The sequence below is a fragment of the Taudactylus pleione genome, unplaced genomic scaffold, assembly GCF_031769625.1.
Source record: "Taudactylus pleione unplaced genomic scaffold, aTauple2 ptg000113l, whole genome shotgun sequence".
Taxonomy (NCBI): domain Eukaryota; kingdom Metazoa; phylum Chordata; class Amphibia; order Anura; family Myobatrachidae; genus Taudactylus; species Taudactylus pleione.
In genome coordinates, this window is record NW_028284515.1 from 5,867,504 (window position 1) to 5,889,752 (window position 22,249).

The 22,249-nt window shown below is 42.8% G+C and overlaps 1 protein-coding gene across 6 annotated transcripts in view; it reads left to right on the plus strand.

The window, feature by feature from the left end:
* Nucleotides 1-22,249, plus strand: part of SMOC1 (SPARC related modular calcium binding 1) — a 300,868-nt gene that overhangs the window by 209,133 nt on the left and 69,486 nt on the right. For 4 of the 6 annotated variants that reach the window (XM_088471210.1, XM_088471207.1, XM_088471206.1 and 1 more), the window contains one exon: nucleotides 15,103-15,192. In XM_088471210.1, the coding sequence (XP_088327336.1) occupies nucleotides 15,103-15,192 (90 nt within the window). The remainder of the gene's footprint in view (nucleotides 1-15,102; nucleotides 15,193-22,249) is intronic. The other 2 variants (XM_088471208.1, XM_088471211.1) reach the window with 1 other exon arrangement.

Here is a 22,249-nt window from a genome sequence, read left to right on the forward strand (position 1 = left end):
ACCGTAAGACCCCCTGGGTGGTGGCTAACCCTAAGACCTCCCTGTGGTGCCTAAACCTAAACCATCCGCAGCTAAGTGCTAGCGTTCCCCGCTAAACTACGATCAAGATAATGGCTAGTTGGGCTTTCGGTGTCTGCATTCTATTAGGCTTTGGGATTTAGACGTCGTTATGTAGACGCCTTTCGGTCTTTAGCCGTCGGTATTATGTCCGTCAATATATCATTCGGTGGTATGGTGACTACATCCCTCAGCCAGAAACAACAAACTTGATTAGACTTCATAAAAATATCCAGTTTTCTATAATTTGTCAGTGTACTTTTTGCATGCGCTGGTAGTATGTGCAGGATGGTTGGTGGGAGACCTGAGCACAGCACGCTATGTAGCCCAAGGCCTGTCCTGGTTTAGTCATTTGATCTATATCTCAATCGCACTCCTATGTCCAATAACATTTCTATAGGAATCATTTTCTGTACAGCTACCACAGTTTATGATGCCTCAAGGGTGGTTAGTGTGAATTCCTAAAATTTACTATGCAGTCTTGTTTCAACATATTTAAAGTGCAACTAATCTTGTAATACTAAAAATCCTAATAGAGGAATAAGGGGAATACTCGTTTTTTTTCTTACTGTGTTTTTTTTTTTTTTTTTGCAGTCGAAACAGTTTTGTTTTATTTATTAGTGGCTGAATTGATACTTCTATTGTATATTTGACTTCAGTGTGTGACCTGTCTTGCATCATAGCAATAACACTATGCACCTCTTTTGCTCCCTTGTAGTATTGCTTTAGGGATAATTTGAAATTAGCTTGGTCTGTTACACCACCATACCCTCCCATCTGTCCTGATGATGCTGCCTTTGAGTGGTCTTCCCACTGTCTAGACCACAGGTTCTATGTCCTCAGGAACCCAAACAGTGCATGTTTTCCAGGTCTCTTAACAGAATTACAAGTGAAATAATTAGCTCCACCTGTGGATCTTTTAAAATGTGTCACTGAGTAATGACCTGGAAAATGTGAATTGTGTGTGGTCCCGAGGACCGAGTTTGAGAATCACTGATCTAGACCATCAGCACCTTTATCAGAATGTTTACCATTACTCTGCCATGGCCATGCATGGAGGCATATTTCTGCTAGAACATGGGATGGGATGTTCTCGCTCATTAACTCTCCAGTCCTCTATACTCCTATAACTGCACAGAGCATGGCAAACATGGAAGTAACAAAGCAACAGCACAGTAAATGTATCATATGTTTAGTTTTATGTTGTCTGTTTAATATCAACTTAATGTGCAGTTCTGTACAGTGTACCCATCGGCAGCAAATCATAACTCCCAAGTGTTCCACTTTTGCTGGGGGGGTATGTGTATGGGGTTGGGTTTGGGATGCGACCCTTGGTATTCCGGCGGTCAAAATCCCGACGCCAGCATCCCAACAGAGTTAGGATATTGACACCTGTCGGTCGCTATCCCAACCGTCCCCCTCTCCTTACCCCTAACCTCACTACTTACCTTTGGGATGCCGACTGTCTGGATGCCCGGCGTCAGAATTCCGGCACCAGTATTCTAAGCGCCGGTATCCCACATGCCGGGATATTGACCACATCCAGTTTATAGCGGTGTATTTAGGGGAGTGGTGGTTTCGCTGTGGCCTGAAACTATGGAAAAGCCAAATATAGCTCTGAAGATGCAGGACACACACACACAGGGCCGTAGCTAGGGTAGAGTGGCCGGTGCCATCGCACAGGGCACCACAGGTCAGGGGGTGCTGTTTGGGTCTGTCAAATTTCTGTTTATTATCATTCTTGCTTGTAGCTTCCTCTTATTTCATCACCAGCATCTCCTGGCCTCCCCTGTCTCTTCCCTGGCCCTTCCCCATGAGGCCATGGCCCTTTTTTGGGTGTATTATGTCCCTTTGAAAAATGAGGGGGGCGCCAATGCTCTTTCTAGCACAGGGCACCAAAAAGTCTAGTTACAGCTCTGCACACACACCTACACACACGCCCCTCCCCCATTCTTGCTCCATTATTTGTATATGCTAACCTTATTTATTTGCCATCATAGGGCATGTTCAATTTCTGGCGAAAAGTCCCGGACTTTTCGCCTGTTAAACTTTCAGCCTACATCGCTGGTTTCATTTTCATGCTCATCCCCGCTTTCCACCCTATTCAATTGTAAAGGACGTGAAAACGGGACCGGCGAAACTTGGACTGGCGAAAAGTGCTGTAAAAAATGGGGAAATCAGCCTGACACCCCCAAAAGATGCATTGACATTAGGGATCACTATGGGTACCCCCGAATAGCCCTGCTGAATGTACTTGGGGTTCTTAAATGCTGTCAATAGGTGCTATTTGATGTCTTTGCATAAATGGTGAAGAATTGCATTTTGCGGTATTTTTTTGAGAAAATAAGTAGTCCCAGCAAATTTGGGGTACCTGAAAATGGGGCTAGCATATTTTTAAGTTGCTGAAGTGATGTTTTAAAAATCATGAAAAATCGACCTGCCACAACCACCTACAAAGTAAAAAAACACCTGGGGCATACTTGGGGGAATCCCTGGAGTCTATTTCACCAGTTTTTAAGTTTGTCCCTCAACTTTGAACTTTTTCACCCCCAAAACGAAGTACTTTTTTGGGGTGTTCTAAATATTTTAAAATACTTTTTTTGACGCAGATTACCTTTGAGGGACTGTCCTAACACTGCAGGGGGGCTCCCGCAACATTACACCCCAAAACTGCACTTTTTTCCGCCTCCATTCAGAGTCAAATCTTTTTTGAGTATCTGAATGCATTGACTTTCCGCTTAGGCAAAAACTCATTGCAATTGAATTGGGCAGAAAGTCTTCAACTGACGAAATGACGTCATCGGCAAAAACTTTTCGCCAATCATGACTTTTCGCCAGCAATTGAATACAGCCCTATGTCTATGAACAGCAGATCTCTTTCACCTTTTTAAATGACCTGATTTAATATTCATTGCTCACATTAAAAATCGACAGTCTGGACAATGCATTTGTGTTCTATAGCATTTTCTCATGGGTCAACATATAGAGCACAACACAGCCCACCTTGTCCACAGAGCATCATGGCAGCTTACCCTCAACAAAAGTTGAGCCTCAATTGCTTTCATTCAGTTTGAATTACCTATTTACCATTAATAGATTAATGCTAAATTTCTACACGAATATCAAAAACACCCATTGTGCACAGGTGCTGTTGGCAAGGGCAAGATGATGCAAAAACAGCCAGCTCCAGTTTGCTCTTCTCCTCGTCGGAACAGATCTTTACCGTGTTGTCTGTCCTGGCAATAAAAAATATATAAGTAGAATGATAATTTGGAAGAGATACGCCGCGGATAGCAGTGATTTCTTTATAGCATGTTTATTTTTTAAACAGACCCAATAGACTATTAATAACTGAAGCCTGTCTATAATTTCTTAAGTGAGCATATTGATACTATGGGCTCTAGTTACAGTTTGAGTCTCCCATATCCAAATATTCCGAAATACAGAATATTTTAGCATGACTGAGAAAGTGAAACCTTTGCTTTCTGATGGTTCAATGTACACAAACTTTATTTAAAGCACAAATTATTAAAAATATTGTATAAAATAACCTTCTGGCTGTGTGTATAAGGTGTGTATGCAACATAAATGAATTTCATGTATTTTTTTTTTATGCAAAAAATTATTAAAAATATAGTATAAAATGACCTTCAGGCTATGTGCATAAGGTGTATATAACACATAAATGCATTCTGTGTTTAGATTTGGGTCCCATTCCCAAGATATTTCATTATTTTATGCAAATATTCCAATATACGGAATATTCCGTTATCCAAAATACCCCTGGTCCCAAGCATTTTGGATATGGGAGACTCAACCTGTACTACAATGCGCATTGGTAATTCGCATTACGAATTCAGGCAATATCACAGGGATTTACTACAAATCCCTTGCAGGGACAGAGCTTGTGAGAAAGCTCTGTCCCTGCGAATCCCCTCCGCACACTAGTCACGCTATTTTCACACAAAAATACAGTGACAAGTGCCCCACGCATGCGCCAACCGGCCGCCGCTGCTACCCCCCCCGCGCGCTAAGCCCCACCCCCGTTGCCAAGCCCGACCCCCCTCTCCCTTAATTACACTTGCCTGCATGATCCGGGATCCAGTGATGTCCTCCATGTCCTCCGGTCAGCTGCCATCCCATACTGCACTGGGACCCATGTCAGGTGACAACCGGGCTGCAGTGCAGCATGGGAGACCAGCTGACTGGAGGGAAGACATCACTGGAGCCCGGATCACCGGTCCCTGGAGTCAGGTAAGTTTGGGGTTTTTTTACCTTTTTTTACAGTGTATCAGCGTGTGGTCTATTTAGACCACACAGCTGATTACTGGGGCCGGCTCCAGGCTCTGCTCTGCCTGTCAGGGCAGAGCAGGAGTCCGGTAACCGGGGGAGACCCTGGATAACGCCACCTCCAGGTGGCGTTATTATCACAGGGCTTCCCCTGGTATTTTTTCACAATTTATTTTTAGTAACTTTGGTCGGATCACATTTCCCATTACAATTATGGGAAATGCGATCTACTTACTAAAAATAAGTGATACTTAGGGGTTGGAGTAGAATTTTACGAATTCTACTCCAATTGCCCTTTAGTATCTGTAGATGATACTAAAATAATGTGAGAAGGGTATGAAAACACCCTTTTTCACTTTATTTTAGTAAAAATAATGTTAATAAATAGAGCCCTATGGGATCTATTCATCATCACTCGGCGGCTCCCAGCAGCATCGCAGTGTATTACATAACGACTGCTGCAGGGAGACTGTTCCTGGCAGTATCACAGACATGATGTAGTATGCTACAATGCTGTCAGTCAGTGCATTCAAGGTAGGGGTCAAAGGGATCTACTCAGTATCACTTAATTTTCACCTGCTTTTGTAGAAATTAACATTTTCACCTGCTTTTGTAGAAATTAAGTTTTGGGGCCATTCATCAAAAAGATAAAGCAGGAGATATCACATATACTCTCCTGCTTACCTTTCTCTCATGATGTCGCCCGCTGTCCCCATACACTAGTATGGGGACCGAAATTCATCAAGCTCCGCAAATGCAATGTTTTCCAAGCTTGACTGCGGTAGCATTTGCCATCTTCAGATAGTGTTTGCACCCGCTACCCGCTCCTTCCCTATGGGAAGGAGTCCCGGGTTGTGAAGAGGGATCCTTTCGGTCTTCCGCTGAACGCCGGGGCTTTTATGCGCCCTCGTGAACCCAAGGTCACTCAGATGCACTAGTTACACTGCTCTGAAAGGAGCATTGAAAAAACTCAGGGAGACAGCTGATTTACAGATCAGATGTCTCCAGGCCGAAGCAATGATGAATTGTTCCAGCACTCGCGTCGAGTAGGAATGTTAATTATCGGATTAACAATGATAAGGAGCCTATATTTTTAAGCAGAGTTTCTCAAACTTCGCCATTACAGTCCAGGTTTTAAAGATATCCTTGCTTGAGCACAGTTAACTTAATTAGTACCTCAGTCAATTTGATTTAACAAACTGGACTCAAGCATGGATGTTCTTAAAACCTGGACTATAATGGCAGAGTTTGGGAAACTCTGTGTTAAAGGGCAGAGAGAGCTTATTGCTTTATTTTGCTTTGAAAATGTTGTGGTATTTATATATTGTCTAATGCCGTAAAGGTCTGTCCCGGTGTGGAGACATGCCCTTCAGAATGCACTGTGGTAGAAAGCAGGAAGAGAACTGTCTCTTCCCTGGTTTTCTCCATTGCGAGAAGACAATGAAAAACTATTGTGTGCTCTTTAAATTGTGGCAGTGCCCCTATTGTAATTTTTGGGGCTGGCACTTCCACTCCAAGCAGAGATCTGACTGTCTCTGATTTTTATAGATGGTAAGAAGAACCAATTTCTCCTGCTAAAAAGTATGAGAAAAGGTCTTTATTACTTTTAATAAATATAGTCCTAAATCTTTTAAAAATGTCAAAAAATAAGGTAAATTCTTAAAATCGTGGAGTCAATGTAAGCTTATGACTTGCCAAGGGGAAGTTTAACTCAAAGAGTGATTCTATTAATACTATAGTGGGCTGAGAGACTTTTTGACATGATGCTATTGAGGGACCTGGGTGAGTAAGCGCTTTGTATCAGAATGCACGTATTGTATACAATTAACAATTAACTCCTCTATAGTCAACTCACCAGAATCCTCTCTATCACACTTTGTTTTCCCTTGTATTCAGAGAGCATGTGTAACTGTGCTTCTCTCCACAAATGGTCCCATGCAAGAATAGGCAGAGCCAATGGTCATTGTCCTTGTAGTAGCTTTTGCCTGAACCATGAGCCATGCAGTGAATTTGTCAATCAAGAATCAAAAAGGCAAACATAAGAGGCTTTCAATAGTGCCATTAGGAGTGGAGAGGGCTTCCCGCTGTCTCCATCGCCTGGCCTTTAATGAGAAGAGGGGAAAAGAAGAATTGCTGTCACAATTAAACACATTCAGTGCATTGCACTCCAGATCTTAGAATGGCCTCTTTTCTCCCAAAGTTGCACCTGCACTGCATATTTTTTTTTACTTAAGGAAACATATTTCTGTGTGCTACAAAGCTTGTTTTCCTATTCCTACTTATTGCATGCTAATTTCACATCTGTAGCACTGGCAACCTTTGATGCCACAGAAAGCTGTACAACAACAAAGCAGCTGAAAAGAAAATACACACTGATCTAAAACGAGCATGCTATTTCTAAGCTTGTCAGAATGGGAAAGATCCGTACAAACAGCAGATTTGGGCAGATTTAGTTGTCAGTCCTCCGCTAGACACATTATTTAAGTCCATTCGTTATTTGGGGCCCAATATTCAGCAAACTCTGATAACTGAAAGTTTTTGGAGTTTGTTTTCGGGAACCGACGGATTCATTAGACGGCACTAGCTCCCGATGACCTGCCCATGGCCGTAACTAGGGGTGTGCGGCTGTGCAGGGCTCTGTGGGCGGCACTGTTGCCATCCCACGACACCTGCTTCTGGCTGCAGGGTACCATTCCAGTATCGCTGGGGCAATGGACACTACAGGCAGGCACCCTGCCATAATTACAGCTGCCTGTAGCTTTTTGAAGATGCTCCAGGCACTGCAGTAGTTTTGGGTTCCGGCACCCCAACCGCCTTATGCGTGACATCATGACTTCATGCGCAAAGGGAGCGGGGCCGACGCAGGATGTTCAGAGCTTTAGTTACGGCTCTGGGCCTGCCCCTCCTTTTTGGAAGGAGATTAGAATGTGAAGAGGGATTTGAACAAATCCCTCAACTTCCAGGGTGTCTCGCAACTGGAGCAATGCTGAATTGCTCTAGTACTAAAGTATCCATCACTGCACCTCACAGAGATCATGAATAGGCCCCAATGTAAAAAACAGACTGTTTTGCAAACTGTTTTTTCATGGCCTTTGGATCGCATTCTCAGTAGCAGTTGATATCATGACGAAATCACCGGACACCTCGACAAGTTGGCAATGAATTTCAGCTGCTGGTGTGCCCTTTAGACGCAGAAATCAGGATCACATAATGCACCTCGATGTTTGACCATGTTTCTGCCAGCACCGCCATCTTACAGCTGATATTGCGATAGTATAACTGATATGAGGCGCAGTCTAATGGCCATGGGGGGAAGCAGTAATCTGTCTGTCTGCTCTGGCCTGGTAGGAAATTAGAATGAAATCGAGAACATTACACACATGAGAAGTCTTGTTACCTTACTTATTAAACCCTCGTATATACCATTCCGACCACACCTTCTCATACATAAATATTGGCAGGTAAACCAAGTTTAGATCAGGTTAAAAAGAGCAAAAAAATATAATAAAAAAACCCAAAACATAGTCAGGATATGTGACTATCTTCTAAATATTTAACCTATAATAAATGATATAATTCAAATCACAATTACTCTGTTAATCAGCCCAGAAAAAAAAAAAAAAGCCTCCAGAGCGAAATGAGCTAAACCGGAGTTTGCTGATTTGGAGGCTTTCAGTGAGTCCTTTATTTGTGAGGCTCCACTGAGCTTTTACTGAAGCCAAAGCCGATACACACTGGAAGAGCCTCTGAACTTATTACAGTGTTTTCCAATGCCTTATCTTGTTTTATTTGGGACATCTCTCCCTATCCCTGTTCAAGATTTGTTTCTGTAATGAATATGATCATTGGCCTGGCTGTTGCATCTATGTGTATTGCTACCGCCACTGAAAGGAAGGGACCTTGAATATTCCCGCACAACTTACTAAGAAGCCGTATGTCTTGTTTAGCATTCCAATGCAGCAGCTGTAGATCTTTAAAGACAGAGACCAGAGCTGGCGCTACCATTAAGCGAGCTAAGGTGGTTACCTAGAGTGCCAACATTTCATGGGTGGCTAAAACACTGAATATAACACCCATTCATTGCTAAAACCAATACCTTTGCCAAGTCCACCTGTTCAACCTTGTCAGTACCAAACCCATTTCATCTCACTTGTAATTTTTACTGAGGGTCTTGCTCACTAGTCTTTGTAGTATCGAAAGCCTTTACATGAATGGTTCTGCTGCCGTCACGTAGCACCTGCTGTAATATAAACCAACGCTCAACCATTGTTTTAGTGAATTATGTTTTCCATTGTACTGTGGCTTTCCTGTAGGTTTTTATTGAGCCAAGAAATTAAACAAGTGGCACATTATATACCTCATTGTGTAAACGAATAGCCGGTTTATTGGATAATTTTGTCCGTTGTGGTTTAGAAGGTGTTCATGTGCCTTGATCAGAACATCGGCAAGAGTGTGTGGATTTAATGTTTGAGTGAATACACATATACTTGTTTATTTATAGCTAAACTAGCTCTTAAACTAGACTGTATTATGTAAAGGGCTGGCAATAATTCAGAAAACAATTTCAACACATGCATTTAATCTAAAACACAATTGCTAACAGATACAGTCTCTGCATTTGACAGAATATTTACAATCAGACGAGCATTTTTTATAATGGTGTAAAAAAACAGAAATCTCTGATTAGAGCTGCAGACTGTGGGGATCATTTACAAAACAATATAATAGTGTCAGAAAGAACAGTAACCCTAAAGCTAACCCTAAACCTAATGGAAATTTCAACATTATGAGATTGTTGACAATTTGCAAGTATTGAACCAGCGGCGTAAGTTCATCCCAGACGCCCGGAGGGAAGATATAATTTGGTGCCCCCTCCCCATCAGAGCCGCTGATACTGTATTGTAGCAATTCGCATGCAGACAGGCTATAGACAGCAGCTGATGGTCTCACATGGAGCTCTCCACTAGTGTATGGTGGCTTCTCAGGTGCCGGGAAGGGGTGCCATGTATTGGGCGGCCGTGACGGTACACTCTGGGTACATAGTTACAGTCCTAAATGGGGTGATTATATTGTGGGCAATGTAGGAGGTGCCCCTTCAGAGCTGGAGCCTGGTGGCAGGTGCCTCCATTGTCTCCTATAGTTCTTCCCCTGTATTGAACCATATATACGTCATTAATTTTGACGTTCCGCTGTCGATATTGTGAATTTCGACATTCTGATCATCGACATGCTGACTGTCTAACTGTTTTCTTCCAGAATTTGTTTTCAATTGCTATTGCCGCTAAAACATTGTCCTTGTCACTCTGTAGCCTAAGGGAAGTTGTCATCCAAATTCCAGGCTATTGTCAAGAAATCTCGTAATGTAGCTAATTAGAAAAATGATGATGGTCCCCTACCAGCTCTGGTTGTTATGGTTACTTCTCCAGGCGTAATGACTTGGACAATTTTTAAAGTACACATGTTGAATGTAATGCTTGAAATAATCGTGCAGCTGATTGGAGGGAAATACCTTGCTGTGTCCACTCAACAACATCCATTCTAATATGTCTACAATCAAATGTAGTCGCACAGACAGAAAACTAACACCAGAATAGGTGAGCAGCTCCTAAACTATGCAGGATCTGGCCATCTGACCCGTATTATTCTACCAGCTGGGGAGAGCGGCTGTATATTGACAACATTCTTTTAATTTTGAGTTATAGTTTTTACCTTTTCACATTTCAATTTTAAAAAATTGTATTGTAAAAAAAAAGTTTGGCGCGCCTGGAAAAAAGTTTTTTTTTTTTTCCCATTAGTATTTTAAGAAATTAACAACATGACATTTAGGGGAAAACATTCTAATCCTTTGGAACAATGGCCCTCATTCAGAGCCGTTCGCTATTTGCGGTCGTTCGTTTAAAAACAAGGGGTGGCTATTCAAATGATCCGTACGCACATTGTAGTCTGTTCACACCAGTCTGAACGAGCGAGCAAAACTTACGCTCGTTTATTTGTTAAAAACGCCCCCTGGCCGCTCGCATCCTCCGTCATGTCCGCTATTTATTAGATTAATCGAGTACATCGACCAGCGTATGAACTGCTCGCTATTCTTGTGGTTGGTGTTTGCTACCACAAATTTGCGAGCAGTTCTGGCTATAAAATAACCCAGTGACGTGAACAATGACGCTGCTGTTTTAAATATACACACCCATAAAACGCCCGTTTTGACCTTTAAGCACGCCTGCGTTCGGATCTCCACTCCCCGTTTTCAAGCACCTTCCCCTGTTACCACCCACATACGCCTCATTCTGTCATTCAAAATAGCAGGCACTCGCTATATTGCGTACCAACGATTTTTGGCCGCACTGACTGGTTCGCGCATGCGTACTAAAAACCGTACGCATGCGCAGATGTGCAAACATCGCTCGGAACGAGCGTACTGCCGCTAACGAGCGGCTCTGAATGAGGGCCAATGTTTCTTAGTTATATAGGCCTCTTAGAGTATGCAATGCTAAAACTGTATTGATTGTCTATCATAAGCTAGAATAAACTAAACTTATTGAAGTACACACACAGTAGGTGGTGCTGTAATTTAAACATAAGACTGGGATACTGTATCTTATTGGGTTCGTTAGACATATTTCATTTATGTATGGATACTGAACTTTCACCTTAAGACGCCATTCCCTGGAGCCGCTGCATCCCTGATTTAAAACCTGGATGGTGTAACCCTCCTAGAGGGAGGCGGGTATGAGGACCAATCAGTATCTGCCATCACAGACTTCCGATTGGTCCTCCTACTCACACACATTCATTCTGTAGTCATTTTGAAGTGATGAACTTAAAAGGTTTGTCGACTTAATGCAGCATTAGATGTTAATACAGCAGTGTCAAATACCTAAATACTTTATATGCTATTTTTAAAAGGTGAAAGGTAATTTACTTCAAGCTCTTATTTTTATGACCACAGCAGACCAAAAGGGTTCAATAACAAAATGTATTAAATATACTTAGTAGCTAGAGGCCATAGATTTAATGAGACACCTTATTCAATTTCTAGGTGACAGACTGAAAAAGGAGGATGCACAAGTTACAGAATTGGTTAATGCTTTGTAGTTGCTGTGTAATATAGTAGTAAATTCTTTAGTCCTACTGTATGTGCAGCCTGATAGCAGTCATGCAATACGGTGTATGGATAGGTCTTTGCTAGTCCTCCAGTAAGTAGAGTGCAATTTATTGTGTCAGTCTGATCCTCCCATAGTGATCTGTATGCAGGGCGGTACAGAAAAGGTAAGAGTGAATTATATATTGTGATAAACTTTGAAAGGGGAATCAAGTAGACCTAGAAACTGTAGTTTACCTAGAGCGCATCAATGCCACGGCCTGGCTCTGGTTATCGTAACTGAAATATCAGCGTCAGGTACAGTAACTTGGCTCGTCCTCAGAGAATAGTGTCTTAGAAATATGGATGTCATTTTTTCTATTAATGTTTATGTTAAATCAAAGGCATCATTACAGCGCAAGAAACGTTCTGATCTTTCACTCCCGACTTTCTTTAATCATACAGTGTAGTAGAAAAGCAGATGCTATACAGCAGTGTCCATTTTTCTGCTCCCCGGGGAGATCTCTCAAAATGTTATAATGTTTTTTTTTTTTTAAGGTTTCCCCTAATGCAACAGGAAGAAGTCAGGCAAGAGATATGCACCCACTGCACGCTAGTACATTCTATTAAGTCACATCAGAAAGCTGGTGCACACCATACATTTCCAGTGCCATGTTCAATTCCTCCCAAACTGCATTTAACATACAGTACAGGATAATGAATTCCTCTACGGGATGTACACATGGTAATTGCTGTGTAAAGCATGGGGATAGGACAGTAGGACAGGAATACAGCCATGATCCACTCAGCATTCACCATAAGTGCTCTCTTTTCCCATTTCACACCCACTCCCCTAGTCTATAAGCTCTCACTAGTGATGTCAGTAGGGCCGCCCACAAACGCCAGGCTTTCCTAATGGAACACCTGCGTTTGTGCAGCCACCCCCCCCCTCCCCACCTACAAAACGGGGCGAGCTGTCACTCACCATCGACAGCCGCCTCGTCTTGTAGAGAGACCCGTAGCGACTGAGCTGCCATCGCTGGACGGGTCTCACGCATGCGCACACCGGAGGCGGCGCATGCGCAGTGGGGGACCATCGACCCGCTTGCGAGCAGGTCTGAATCAGGCCCACAATCCATATCCATTTGTTAAACAGCAATGCACCAAAAACATGAAGTAGTAGTGTACATTATTGTAGTGTTAGTTAGCTACTGATGGAATCACTACTGTATTTGAAAACTTATACAGTAAAAGTGGTTGCATTTGAAATGTCAAAGCAATATGGTCCTTGATTTAACCAACATTGGATATTGTCACACTGTGAATATGCCATGCCTATGCATTGGAGTAATTCATTGGTTGTAGGACTCAATGTGTCATTTTTTCTATCAATACATTTTACTGTTTCTAAAGAAAGAAAAAGCAAGCGCTAATACAAGTAACGTAGGGGTTGAAGTCCATAGAGACATGGTCAAGTCAACACAGAATTAAAACCCTCACAATCAATGACAATTTTGGAAGAATGAGTTGCAAGGCTCCAGGAGACATTGTAGGGCACTTTGTATTAAAGAGGCACATGACCCACATCCACCCTTTCACAATGTGGAAGGACTCAAGGGTGAAAAACTTGTCTGTGTGCCCTTATTCGATGTTATGGTTAGGCCCACAAGATGACCAAGAGGTAGAGAACAATCAGAAGGACATAGGTCCCTATGTACTAAGGCCCTCATTCAGAGCCACTCGCTAGCGGCAGTACGCTCGTTCCGAGCGATGTTCGCACATCTGCGCATGCGTACGGTTTTTAGTACGCATGAGCGAACCAGTCAGTGCGGCCGAAAATCGTTGGTACGCAATATAGCGAGGGCCTGCTATTTTGAGTGACAGAATGAGGCATATGTGGGTGGTAACAGGGGAAGGTGCTTGAAAACGGGGAGTGGAGATCCGAACGCAGGCGTGCTTAAAGGTCAAAACGGGCGTTTTAAGGGAGTGCATAATTAATACAGCAGCGTCATTGACCACGTCACTTGTTTTTTTTTAACTCAGAACTGCTCGCAAAATAGCGGTTGAAAACACCAACCACAAGAATAGCGAGCAGTTCATACGCTGTACGATGTACTCGATTAATCTAATAAATAGCGGACATGACGTATGGTGCGTGCGGCCAGGGGGCGTTTTTATCAAAAAAACGAGCGTATGTTTTGCTCGCTCGTTCAGACTTAGAGGTGGGAACAGACTGCAATTTGCGAACGGATCATTTGAATAGCCACCCCTTGTTTTTGAACGAACGACCACAAATAGCGAACGGCTCTGAATCAGGCCCTAAATCTTGATGAGATATAAATTTGTGAGAGAAGTATTAACCAATCAGCACCTAACTCATTTTCCAAAAACAACTTGTAAAATGTACTGTAAGTTAGAAGCTAATTGGTTAGTGCTTTATCTCTCACAATTTTCTCTCTCTCCAGTCTTTGATAAATACCCCCCTAAGTCCCTGAGGGAATTAGAAAGGGATGATCAGCAAAGTGAATTACAAATAGAATAGGCTCTGATCTAAGATTTTGAAATAGGTGTAACCCGTGTAGGGTTTTTTACACAATAAAAGAGTTTTTTTAGACTTACTGCTACTACAGTATCTTGCCTTTAAACCTGCTGGACATTTCCTAAGGATTGTCTCTCTGATTCATGAGAGCCGCCAGCGCTACTTTCTATACGCACCGTGAGTACACTGCACTTGGACTGTGCACGGAGTAAGGTGAAGGCGGTCAGGAGTTGACTTCATTCTAGCCTCCGGACACGCTTGTCCTTGGATCACCTGTCAGCGGTCTTCAAACGGGAGACACTATACCAGCAGCACTATCCACTGAGCCCAGTAAGTGACCGATTATTATCAGACCTGGAGGTCACAAAACGAGTGGCTCAGCTCTCCAATACACAGAGTTGCTTAAACGCCTTAATATTACTGGACCTGGAGATCAGAGAAGGTGAACTAAGACTTTAATTATGTGTATGGATGTCCAGTGAGACTCATATATTTTCTGGACAGATTGTTTCATATATATATATATACGGTCCCCACAACAGGGAATTCACGTACTAGCTATTGTAGCAGTTTTCCAGTTTTAATTATTGTATATTGTTACATTGTCACTTTTTTTATGCATATTATATAAAGAACTATTTCTAACTTTACATCTGGTGTCTTGATCTTGATTTTTGCCATGTCCAGTCATTATTAATTAATTATTTATTAGCGCAACACCTATATCTTTTGTTTGTTTTACAATTAGAGTTTTTGTCTAGCAAGATACTGGTTACCAGCTCCTTAACCATCAGTTTTTCTTTCTTGTCCCCCAGTATATAAGGTCACCACTCTATTAATAGTTTTATCTATCTATCTATCTATCTATCTATCTATCTATCTATCTATCTATCTATCTATCTATCTATCTATCTATCTATCTCATTAATGGCATGGTTCAGTGATACATCAAAATTTAAGCTTTCCAATGCTTAGTTACAAAAAAAAATATTGTTAACAGACTAACATTTCCATGTATAGATTAGTTCTATAACTTGTTGTTCGTGTCTGTATGTTGACGTGGCCGGGCCACGTTGCAAACCCCAAACATTCAAAAGTTCTGTAGAGTAGATAGCATTTACCTCAATAATGGTAGTTTCTTTCCGTTTCTTTCTCATTCTCAATTCAGATGACGGATCCAAGCCAACACCTACAATGGAGACTCGGCCTGTTTTCGAAGGAGAAGGTAAGGGAACCTTTCTTACAGCATATATGGTCACTTAACTTTTCAATTGAACTCTTGTTGGATTGTTCATTTTAAAGCTCATTATATCACACTATAACGATGCCTTATCTACCATTCTATCATATTTCAGTAACTGTTCCAATACATCAAACAGATAGATGGCCCCAGTAACTTTTATTTAGACAAAAGGAAATGTTCATCTTTAGACATTAGCTAAATATAGATATAGTATTGCCATCCTTATCATGAGTGATCTGGTCATTGTTTTCACATTGTACACTATTTCCTGCATTTCAAATGGCCAGTATCCTTCATTGTGTACAATGGACAATATATGCCTACATACGTATCACGAGTAGAATTCTATGCTATTATAAAAATTGTGGTATATGGCGATTTGTTTCTGTGGAAAGTGTGAGGTACTTTGCGTGTCACATTGGGCATCGCGTGCATTGAAATGTTCTTCTTCATCGAAGTGCAACATAAAGGCATAAGTACAGAACCTGATCACCAATAGCTCAGACCTGGTTAATAATGAAGTAGAAATGGCTGTGTTCTCACACATTCTGAATATTTGTCTTCCTGATCCCGGTCCCACACCCCATTTCATTCATCATCGAACATGTGTCCCCCACGTGCCCCACACTCACAGCACCTACTGCCACCAATGACTAATAACATTCTGCCACCACCTCCACCCTCTGCCAGCTTGGCCAGCCCACTCACCAAACTTCTCCACTAACTTACTCAATCATTTGTGTAAAGCTTGGCCACTTTACTGCAGCAGGTGCAATTTACATGGCCGCCACTCTCTCAATGAAGAGAGAAAAGTGGGAATAGAGAAAAAAAAGGGGGAGGGGAGCATGAGGGAGACAGGCAAGAGATAGAGAGGGGAAAGAAGGGATATATATAGAGACTAAAAGGGAAAGAGAGGGAGAGAGAAAGAGACGAGGGGGAGAGAGATGGAAATGGGGTGGCGGATAGAGAAAAAGAGAGCCTGACAGCACCGGGCACGAAGGCTATGATGTTATACCATTAGTGGAATATTGTAAAGGAGATGGGGAACCTAAAACATACTCCTAATATGGTGTAATTTAGAGGGTTTAATAAATTTCCCCCAGAGTATCACCTTGTAGGTGTCCTTTATCTAATACAGGGCCTGATTCAGCAAGGAACGCAACTATTAATACGCACGCAATCGGCAGATTGTCACGTACTGCGTATGCATCGCAGTGCTCGAAATGGCCATTGCAATTGGAGCGGCTACTCAGACCCATCGCAGAGTGATTGACAGGAAGTGCCGTTTGTGGGTGGTGACGGGAGGGTGGTCGGGGAGATGCAGGCGTGCCAGTGCATTTGAACACCGTTGCATGGGCATGCATAAATTATCCACTGCAATACCTTACGCAGCCTGAGGCCTCATAGCATGCACTGAAGTTAGCAATTTATGAGTAAGGTCAGAGCTTGTGCAAGTGTGCGTGAGGCTGCGATGGTACTTGCTTGTACCGATGGTTTTGCAGTCTTGCTAAACATTACGGATGTGTGTAAGGTAAAGTGGGTGTCCTTATGTAGTGCTGCGGTGGCATTGCGATCACAATGAATTAGCATACTATAGCAGTTGAACTGCGTGCATAATCGCTATTGCATTGGCAGTGCCGAAATCGCACCCTAGAACGTCATGCGAATAGTACTCGGGGAAGCATGCGTCTGTCAAAAGTGCAAGGCAGGGGAATTACTTCCCCTCCGAGCACTGAAACATTGATCTTTGCAAGAGATCAGCTGAAGCTGGGGAGCCTGATCATCAGTCACCTGCCCCACTCCCCGACCCATGCTCCCCTACGTTCTGCATTATGGGGAGGAACAATGCCACAGAGGGGATGATCTTTTGTCAACAGGAGCTGGGTGATGCCCCGCAAGAACATTTACTGGTCCTGAGGGGGAGGGGGGTATTATACATACACATGGTTGGAGTGGACTAACGCAGTAGTAACCTACCAACGCTGGTGGGCGGGGGGCTCTGCCACTGAAAATATACTGCATTAAAACTAGGGGTGTAACGCCACTGGGGATCTATTACTGGTGGGGAATCTATTGCCACTAGGGGATAGGAGGTCATTTTACAGTGGGGGCCTATGGAACTCAGAGGAGCTTTGGCTTATCTATAATGGGTGCAGGGTGTGTGGTGTACACAGGCTCCTGCACCCATATATAAGTATACTTACCTCTCCGGGGTCCCGTGTCGGCTGGTGCTGCAGACAGAAACACCGGAAAAATCACGAGATGCCCATTTTCCCTGTGATTTGCGCCTGCGCAGTAGAGAAGTCACCGGGAACATGGACAGGGCATCACATTCACGCAGACCACCTCATGCGCTGTAGACTTTGGCATAAAGCCAGAGTCTACTGCTCTGCCAGAGAGGAGGAGGCCCGCATGGAGGCTTCACAGGGGCCTTAAACTGCCCATGCAGAAGGGGGGGGGGGGGGTTGAGACACCCCATATATATATATATATTCATTAAAATATTAAAATATATTTTTTTAAATCATGTTCTAAACTCAATGAAATCAAATTAAAGAAACAACAATTTTGAAACTTTTTTTTTTCCAAAAAATGTAGTCAGTGAAGTGGTTAATGCCTCCTGAAATACTCCTTCCAGGTCACTGGTCACTGTGCATGTGATGTTATGTTACTGTTTTGTTTATTGGATGTTTGCCACTATTATGCAAGCACACACTTATAATTGTCTTTGCCACTACCTGAGTTTTTGCCCACAATAATTATTGCATATTGCAGCTGGGGCTCAACATTTTCCAATGCAAATTTCTAAACCGTGATAACTACTGAAATTATGTGAAAACAATATTGTGTGTGTAAATGTATATCCATCCATGGTGTCAGGACCTAGTGAACTGTCCCTAATCTTTCCATTTAAATAGCTGTGATGAACACCTGTTTTTGTTTCATTTCTTTTTCACCATTCGATAGTTTCCAAAAGTGACAATGACCCACAGGTCAGCAATTTCCTGTTCCCAGCACATGGCAGGTTCAGTCTGTGACTCAGGAAATCACCTCCCCCCTGATCAGGTCATGTGCTCGCGAACACAATGCAGACTGGGGCATGTAGTATTATGGTGCCTATAACGTGTAATCACACCCTGCTTTGAAGTATCAGCACCTTTCTACTAACTTTGTTCAAGTGCAGAGATTTATGGTGTTTAGAAAAAAATACTAATATAACCAATATCCTCAAATTAGACAGATGGTTTGATAAGTGCTATTTTATATGATCAAGTTCTTTTTTTGATAATTAAATGGGAAGTGTAAACAGACAGGCCATTATGCGGAAGTTTAACAAGCAGACCTTTGTCTGGTATTAACCACTATAATTTTGGGGGCAATTCACTTGTAGGTAATCTTCCACCGAACATCACCGCGATCTTTTGCTGCGCACATTTTTTGCATGTTATGGCAACTCAACTTCGCTAATTTTCCTGCACATGTATTTGGAGTGTGAGGAAAATGCTAGCGATGTTACTGGCCGCAATGTGCCGTTCCAGAATGTCACATCGCATTCCAGCCACTATTCCAACAGCTGCTGGTAATTTAATTGAACTGGACCTGGTTCAAAAGTACCATATTCCTGCTGTTTATTTGGAGAACTCACTATTCATTACAGTTATTGATGGGAATGTGTTTCCTACTGGGTCTATTCAGACTGTTCCACTTAGCTTACAAATAGTGGTCCTTCATAAAGAACTAATCTTGTATGTTATGTCAAAATCTGTACATCCAGTTTTTCAAGCACTGCCTTGTCTTAAAAATTTTATGGTCATACGGCCTGATTCTCTACAGATCGCAACTGCGATCGAGGCTGCGATTAATCACGCAGTATGGCTGTGATGATATGCTAATCCATTGCAAACGCTATGCCGTCACAGCACTACATAGGGACACCCACCCTACCTTACACACATCCATAATATTTTGCAAGACTGGAAAACCATTGGTAACATCGAGTACAATTGCAGCCTCACGCACACTTGCACAAGGTCTGACCTTACTCAGACACTGCTAACTTCATCGCATGCCTGTGTACTCGAGCTGCGTACAGCATCTCAGTGGAAATATATGCATGCCCCTGCAACGGCGTTCGAACGCACTGGCACGTCTGCATTTCACCGACCACCCCCCCGTCACCACCCACAAATGGCACTTCCTGTCAATCACTCTGTGATGGGTCTGCTTAGTCTCTGCTATCGTAGCCCCGATCGCAGTGGCTTGGACACGCACTGCAATGCATACGCATGCACTGATCGCAAAAAATCGCATGCGTAATCGCAGTTACGATCAATAATGAATCTGGCCCGGGGGTATGCCTGGTCACCATTCCAGGAAATAGGGGCGTGCCGCCCCTGTTTTTTCCGAGAGGGATGCAACCATTTCCTTCTGCATTTGCATCCGAGATGGATGGAATTGCGCAGCCGTCCATCTAGAGTATGGGCCCAGTACACAACACACAAGGATACAAGCAATGTTGCTGTGAAAATGAGTAGAGTGCATGGGCCTGATTCAGTACGGATCACAACCGCGATCGCAATAGCGATTACGCACGCAGTCTCACTGTGAAGATATGCTAATGTCTGCGATCACCTAACATAAGGACGCCCACCTTACCTTACACACTTCCTTAATACTTAGCAAGACTGCAAAATCATCGGTAACATCTAGTACAATCGCAGCCTCACGCACATTTGCACAAGGTTTGACCTCACTCAGAAATTGCTACCCTCATTGCGGGCAGTGACAGCCCAAGCTGCGTATGGCATCGCAGTGGCTAATTTATGCACGCCCCTGCCACGGCGTTCAAATGCACTGGCACGCCTGCGTTTTGCCAACGACTACTCCCAATCACTCTGCGATGGGTCTACGTAGTCACTGCAATCGCAAGCCCGATCGCAGTTTGCATACGCATGCGCAGAGTGCAACAATCGGCCAATTGCATGCGTAATTACAATTGCGATCGCTGCTGAATCAGGGCCATGTGAGTAACTTTATACAGTACACTTTGAAATACAGTTTTAAGAAGAAAACGAAAACAAAATAGTCAGCAGCTCAGAACTTAAACTAACAGTAACTATCCTAAGCAATTATCAGCTGTAGATTGAGATGTGGTTGAGATAAATATATTGAGAATTGTGGGATGTTATTACTACAGGCAGACCAGAGATAAATATCCAAGAATGGGATATGAAAGCTAGATAGGCAAAAGCAAGACTATAGCAAAGAGATGCATTACAGACACTACATACTGAACAACCCGGAAACCCCGGAATTCCATATTTTCACTCTGAGCTGTGCAGCCCAGAAAACCCGCAGTTCCAATCTTCTACTGCAGCTGCAAAATGTGCCGGTCTTGTTTTCCCCTCCCTTAAAGGGAGCTGATCCCACCAGAATGTGGGCATTTCAGGGTGAGAGACCACCACTCTCACCACACATCCCTCTCTTTTGCTTTTCCAAGTTGGGGAAGTGCACTTTTCTCTTCTCAACAGCCGAGACCATTCAGTCTTTTCAAACTTTCGGAACAATGCGTCCGCATTACTATGCTGAACCCCAGGCTGATTCTGTACGACAAACTTGTATTGTTAGAGGGTCAAGAACCAATGTGTAACCCTGGGGTTGACCTCTTTGTTAAGGTGCATCCACCTCAAGGGTGTGTGATCCGTGACTCGGAAAAACTCCCTTCCCAGAAGATAATATTCCTGGGGGTATTATCGCCAAACATTCCAGCTTGACTATACAGTAGCACACTTTGTTTTACGTGGCAACAATTTACCAAAAGGACCGGCTTTTCTTCTCCCATAATGTTGTACCAAAACAGCTTCCAAGCCTTTTGTGGAGGCATTGGTTTACAGGACAAAGGATTTTTGGGAATCTGGTGGGCTGCAGAACCAAATTTGAAAACAGAGGCGTCCTCCTATCTTCCCAGGCTGCAGAATGTGCCGGTCTTGTTTTCCTCTCCCTTAAAGGAAGCTGATCCCACCAGAATGTGGGCAATTCAGGTGGGAGACTACCCCTCTCACCACAGTTGATATATCAGCTGAATTAAGAACCTGAAAATAAGATACAGGAAGAGATTAATTTCACAAAAAGTCTGACAAGATAGAAATAATGGTTTTACTATATTTTTAAAACACTCACTGAAGGAACAAGCCCAAAAGTACAAATAAAAGTGCTTATTGGAAACTTGTCACTTCGTGCTCCATAAATCATTAGGACCAGACCTTAAAAGTGACCGGTATACCGCTGCACTTGTACACTAAACAAGAGATACATCTCATGATATAAACAAAGGATTTCTCTTCGAATCGGTTCCCCACAACTGATGTGTTTTGTCTTTGACCAAAAGACTTTTCAAAGATGACCGTGTCTGCCTGAAGCCCCTTATTTCCCACTAACAACACCGGGCCTCTCCGACTTGTGCTCCTGCACTGCATAGCCTCCTCATGGAGAGACTGAGACGTAGAACGGGAAGGCACACAGATTGCAAAGTCCAGGCGGCTCCCCTTGTAATAAAGACGGAGGTAAAACGAAACACTATTTGCACTTTTGTTGAGACTGACAAACAGCTGTTACAGACCATTTCTGTTCAGCATTGAAAACCTCATATAGCTTTACTACAAATATCAGCGACAAATGCAACAAACGGCTTCTTAGTAACAAGAGTTGGAACATTGTAACCATCTGAGCAATTATTCTGTTTCAAGGCTAATTGTTATAACATTTGGAACATTTAATCAATTTGTTTCCACTGCACAAACAGCAACATTATATTGCCATAATATCTGTTTTTTAACAATGTTCCTATCTTATCCACATCGTGGGATTGATTATTCCAACAGAGATCAGTTGCTGGAGCTGGAATTCAGCTTTTTTCATATATTGAGGAATCTTTTAGAATCATAAAATCCTCCTTATTATACTTGTTGTGGATATCTCGTCTGGTTTTTCTTTATATATTCTATATGCAAAACTATGTGTAGTTTGTGTCTATTCACAA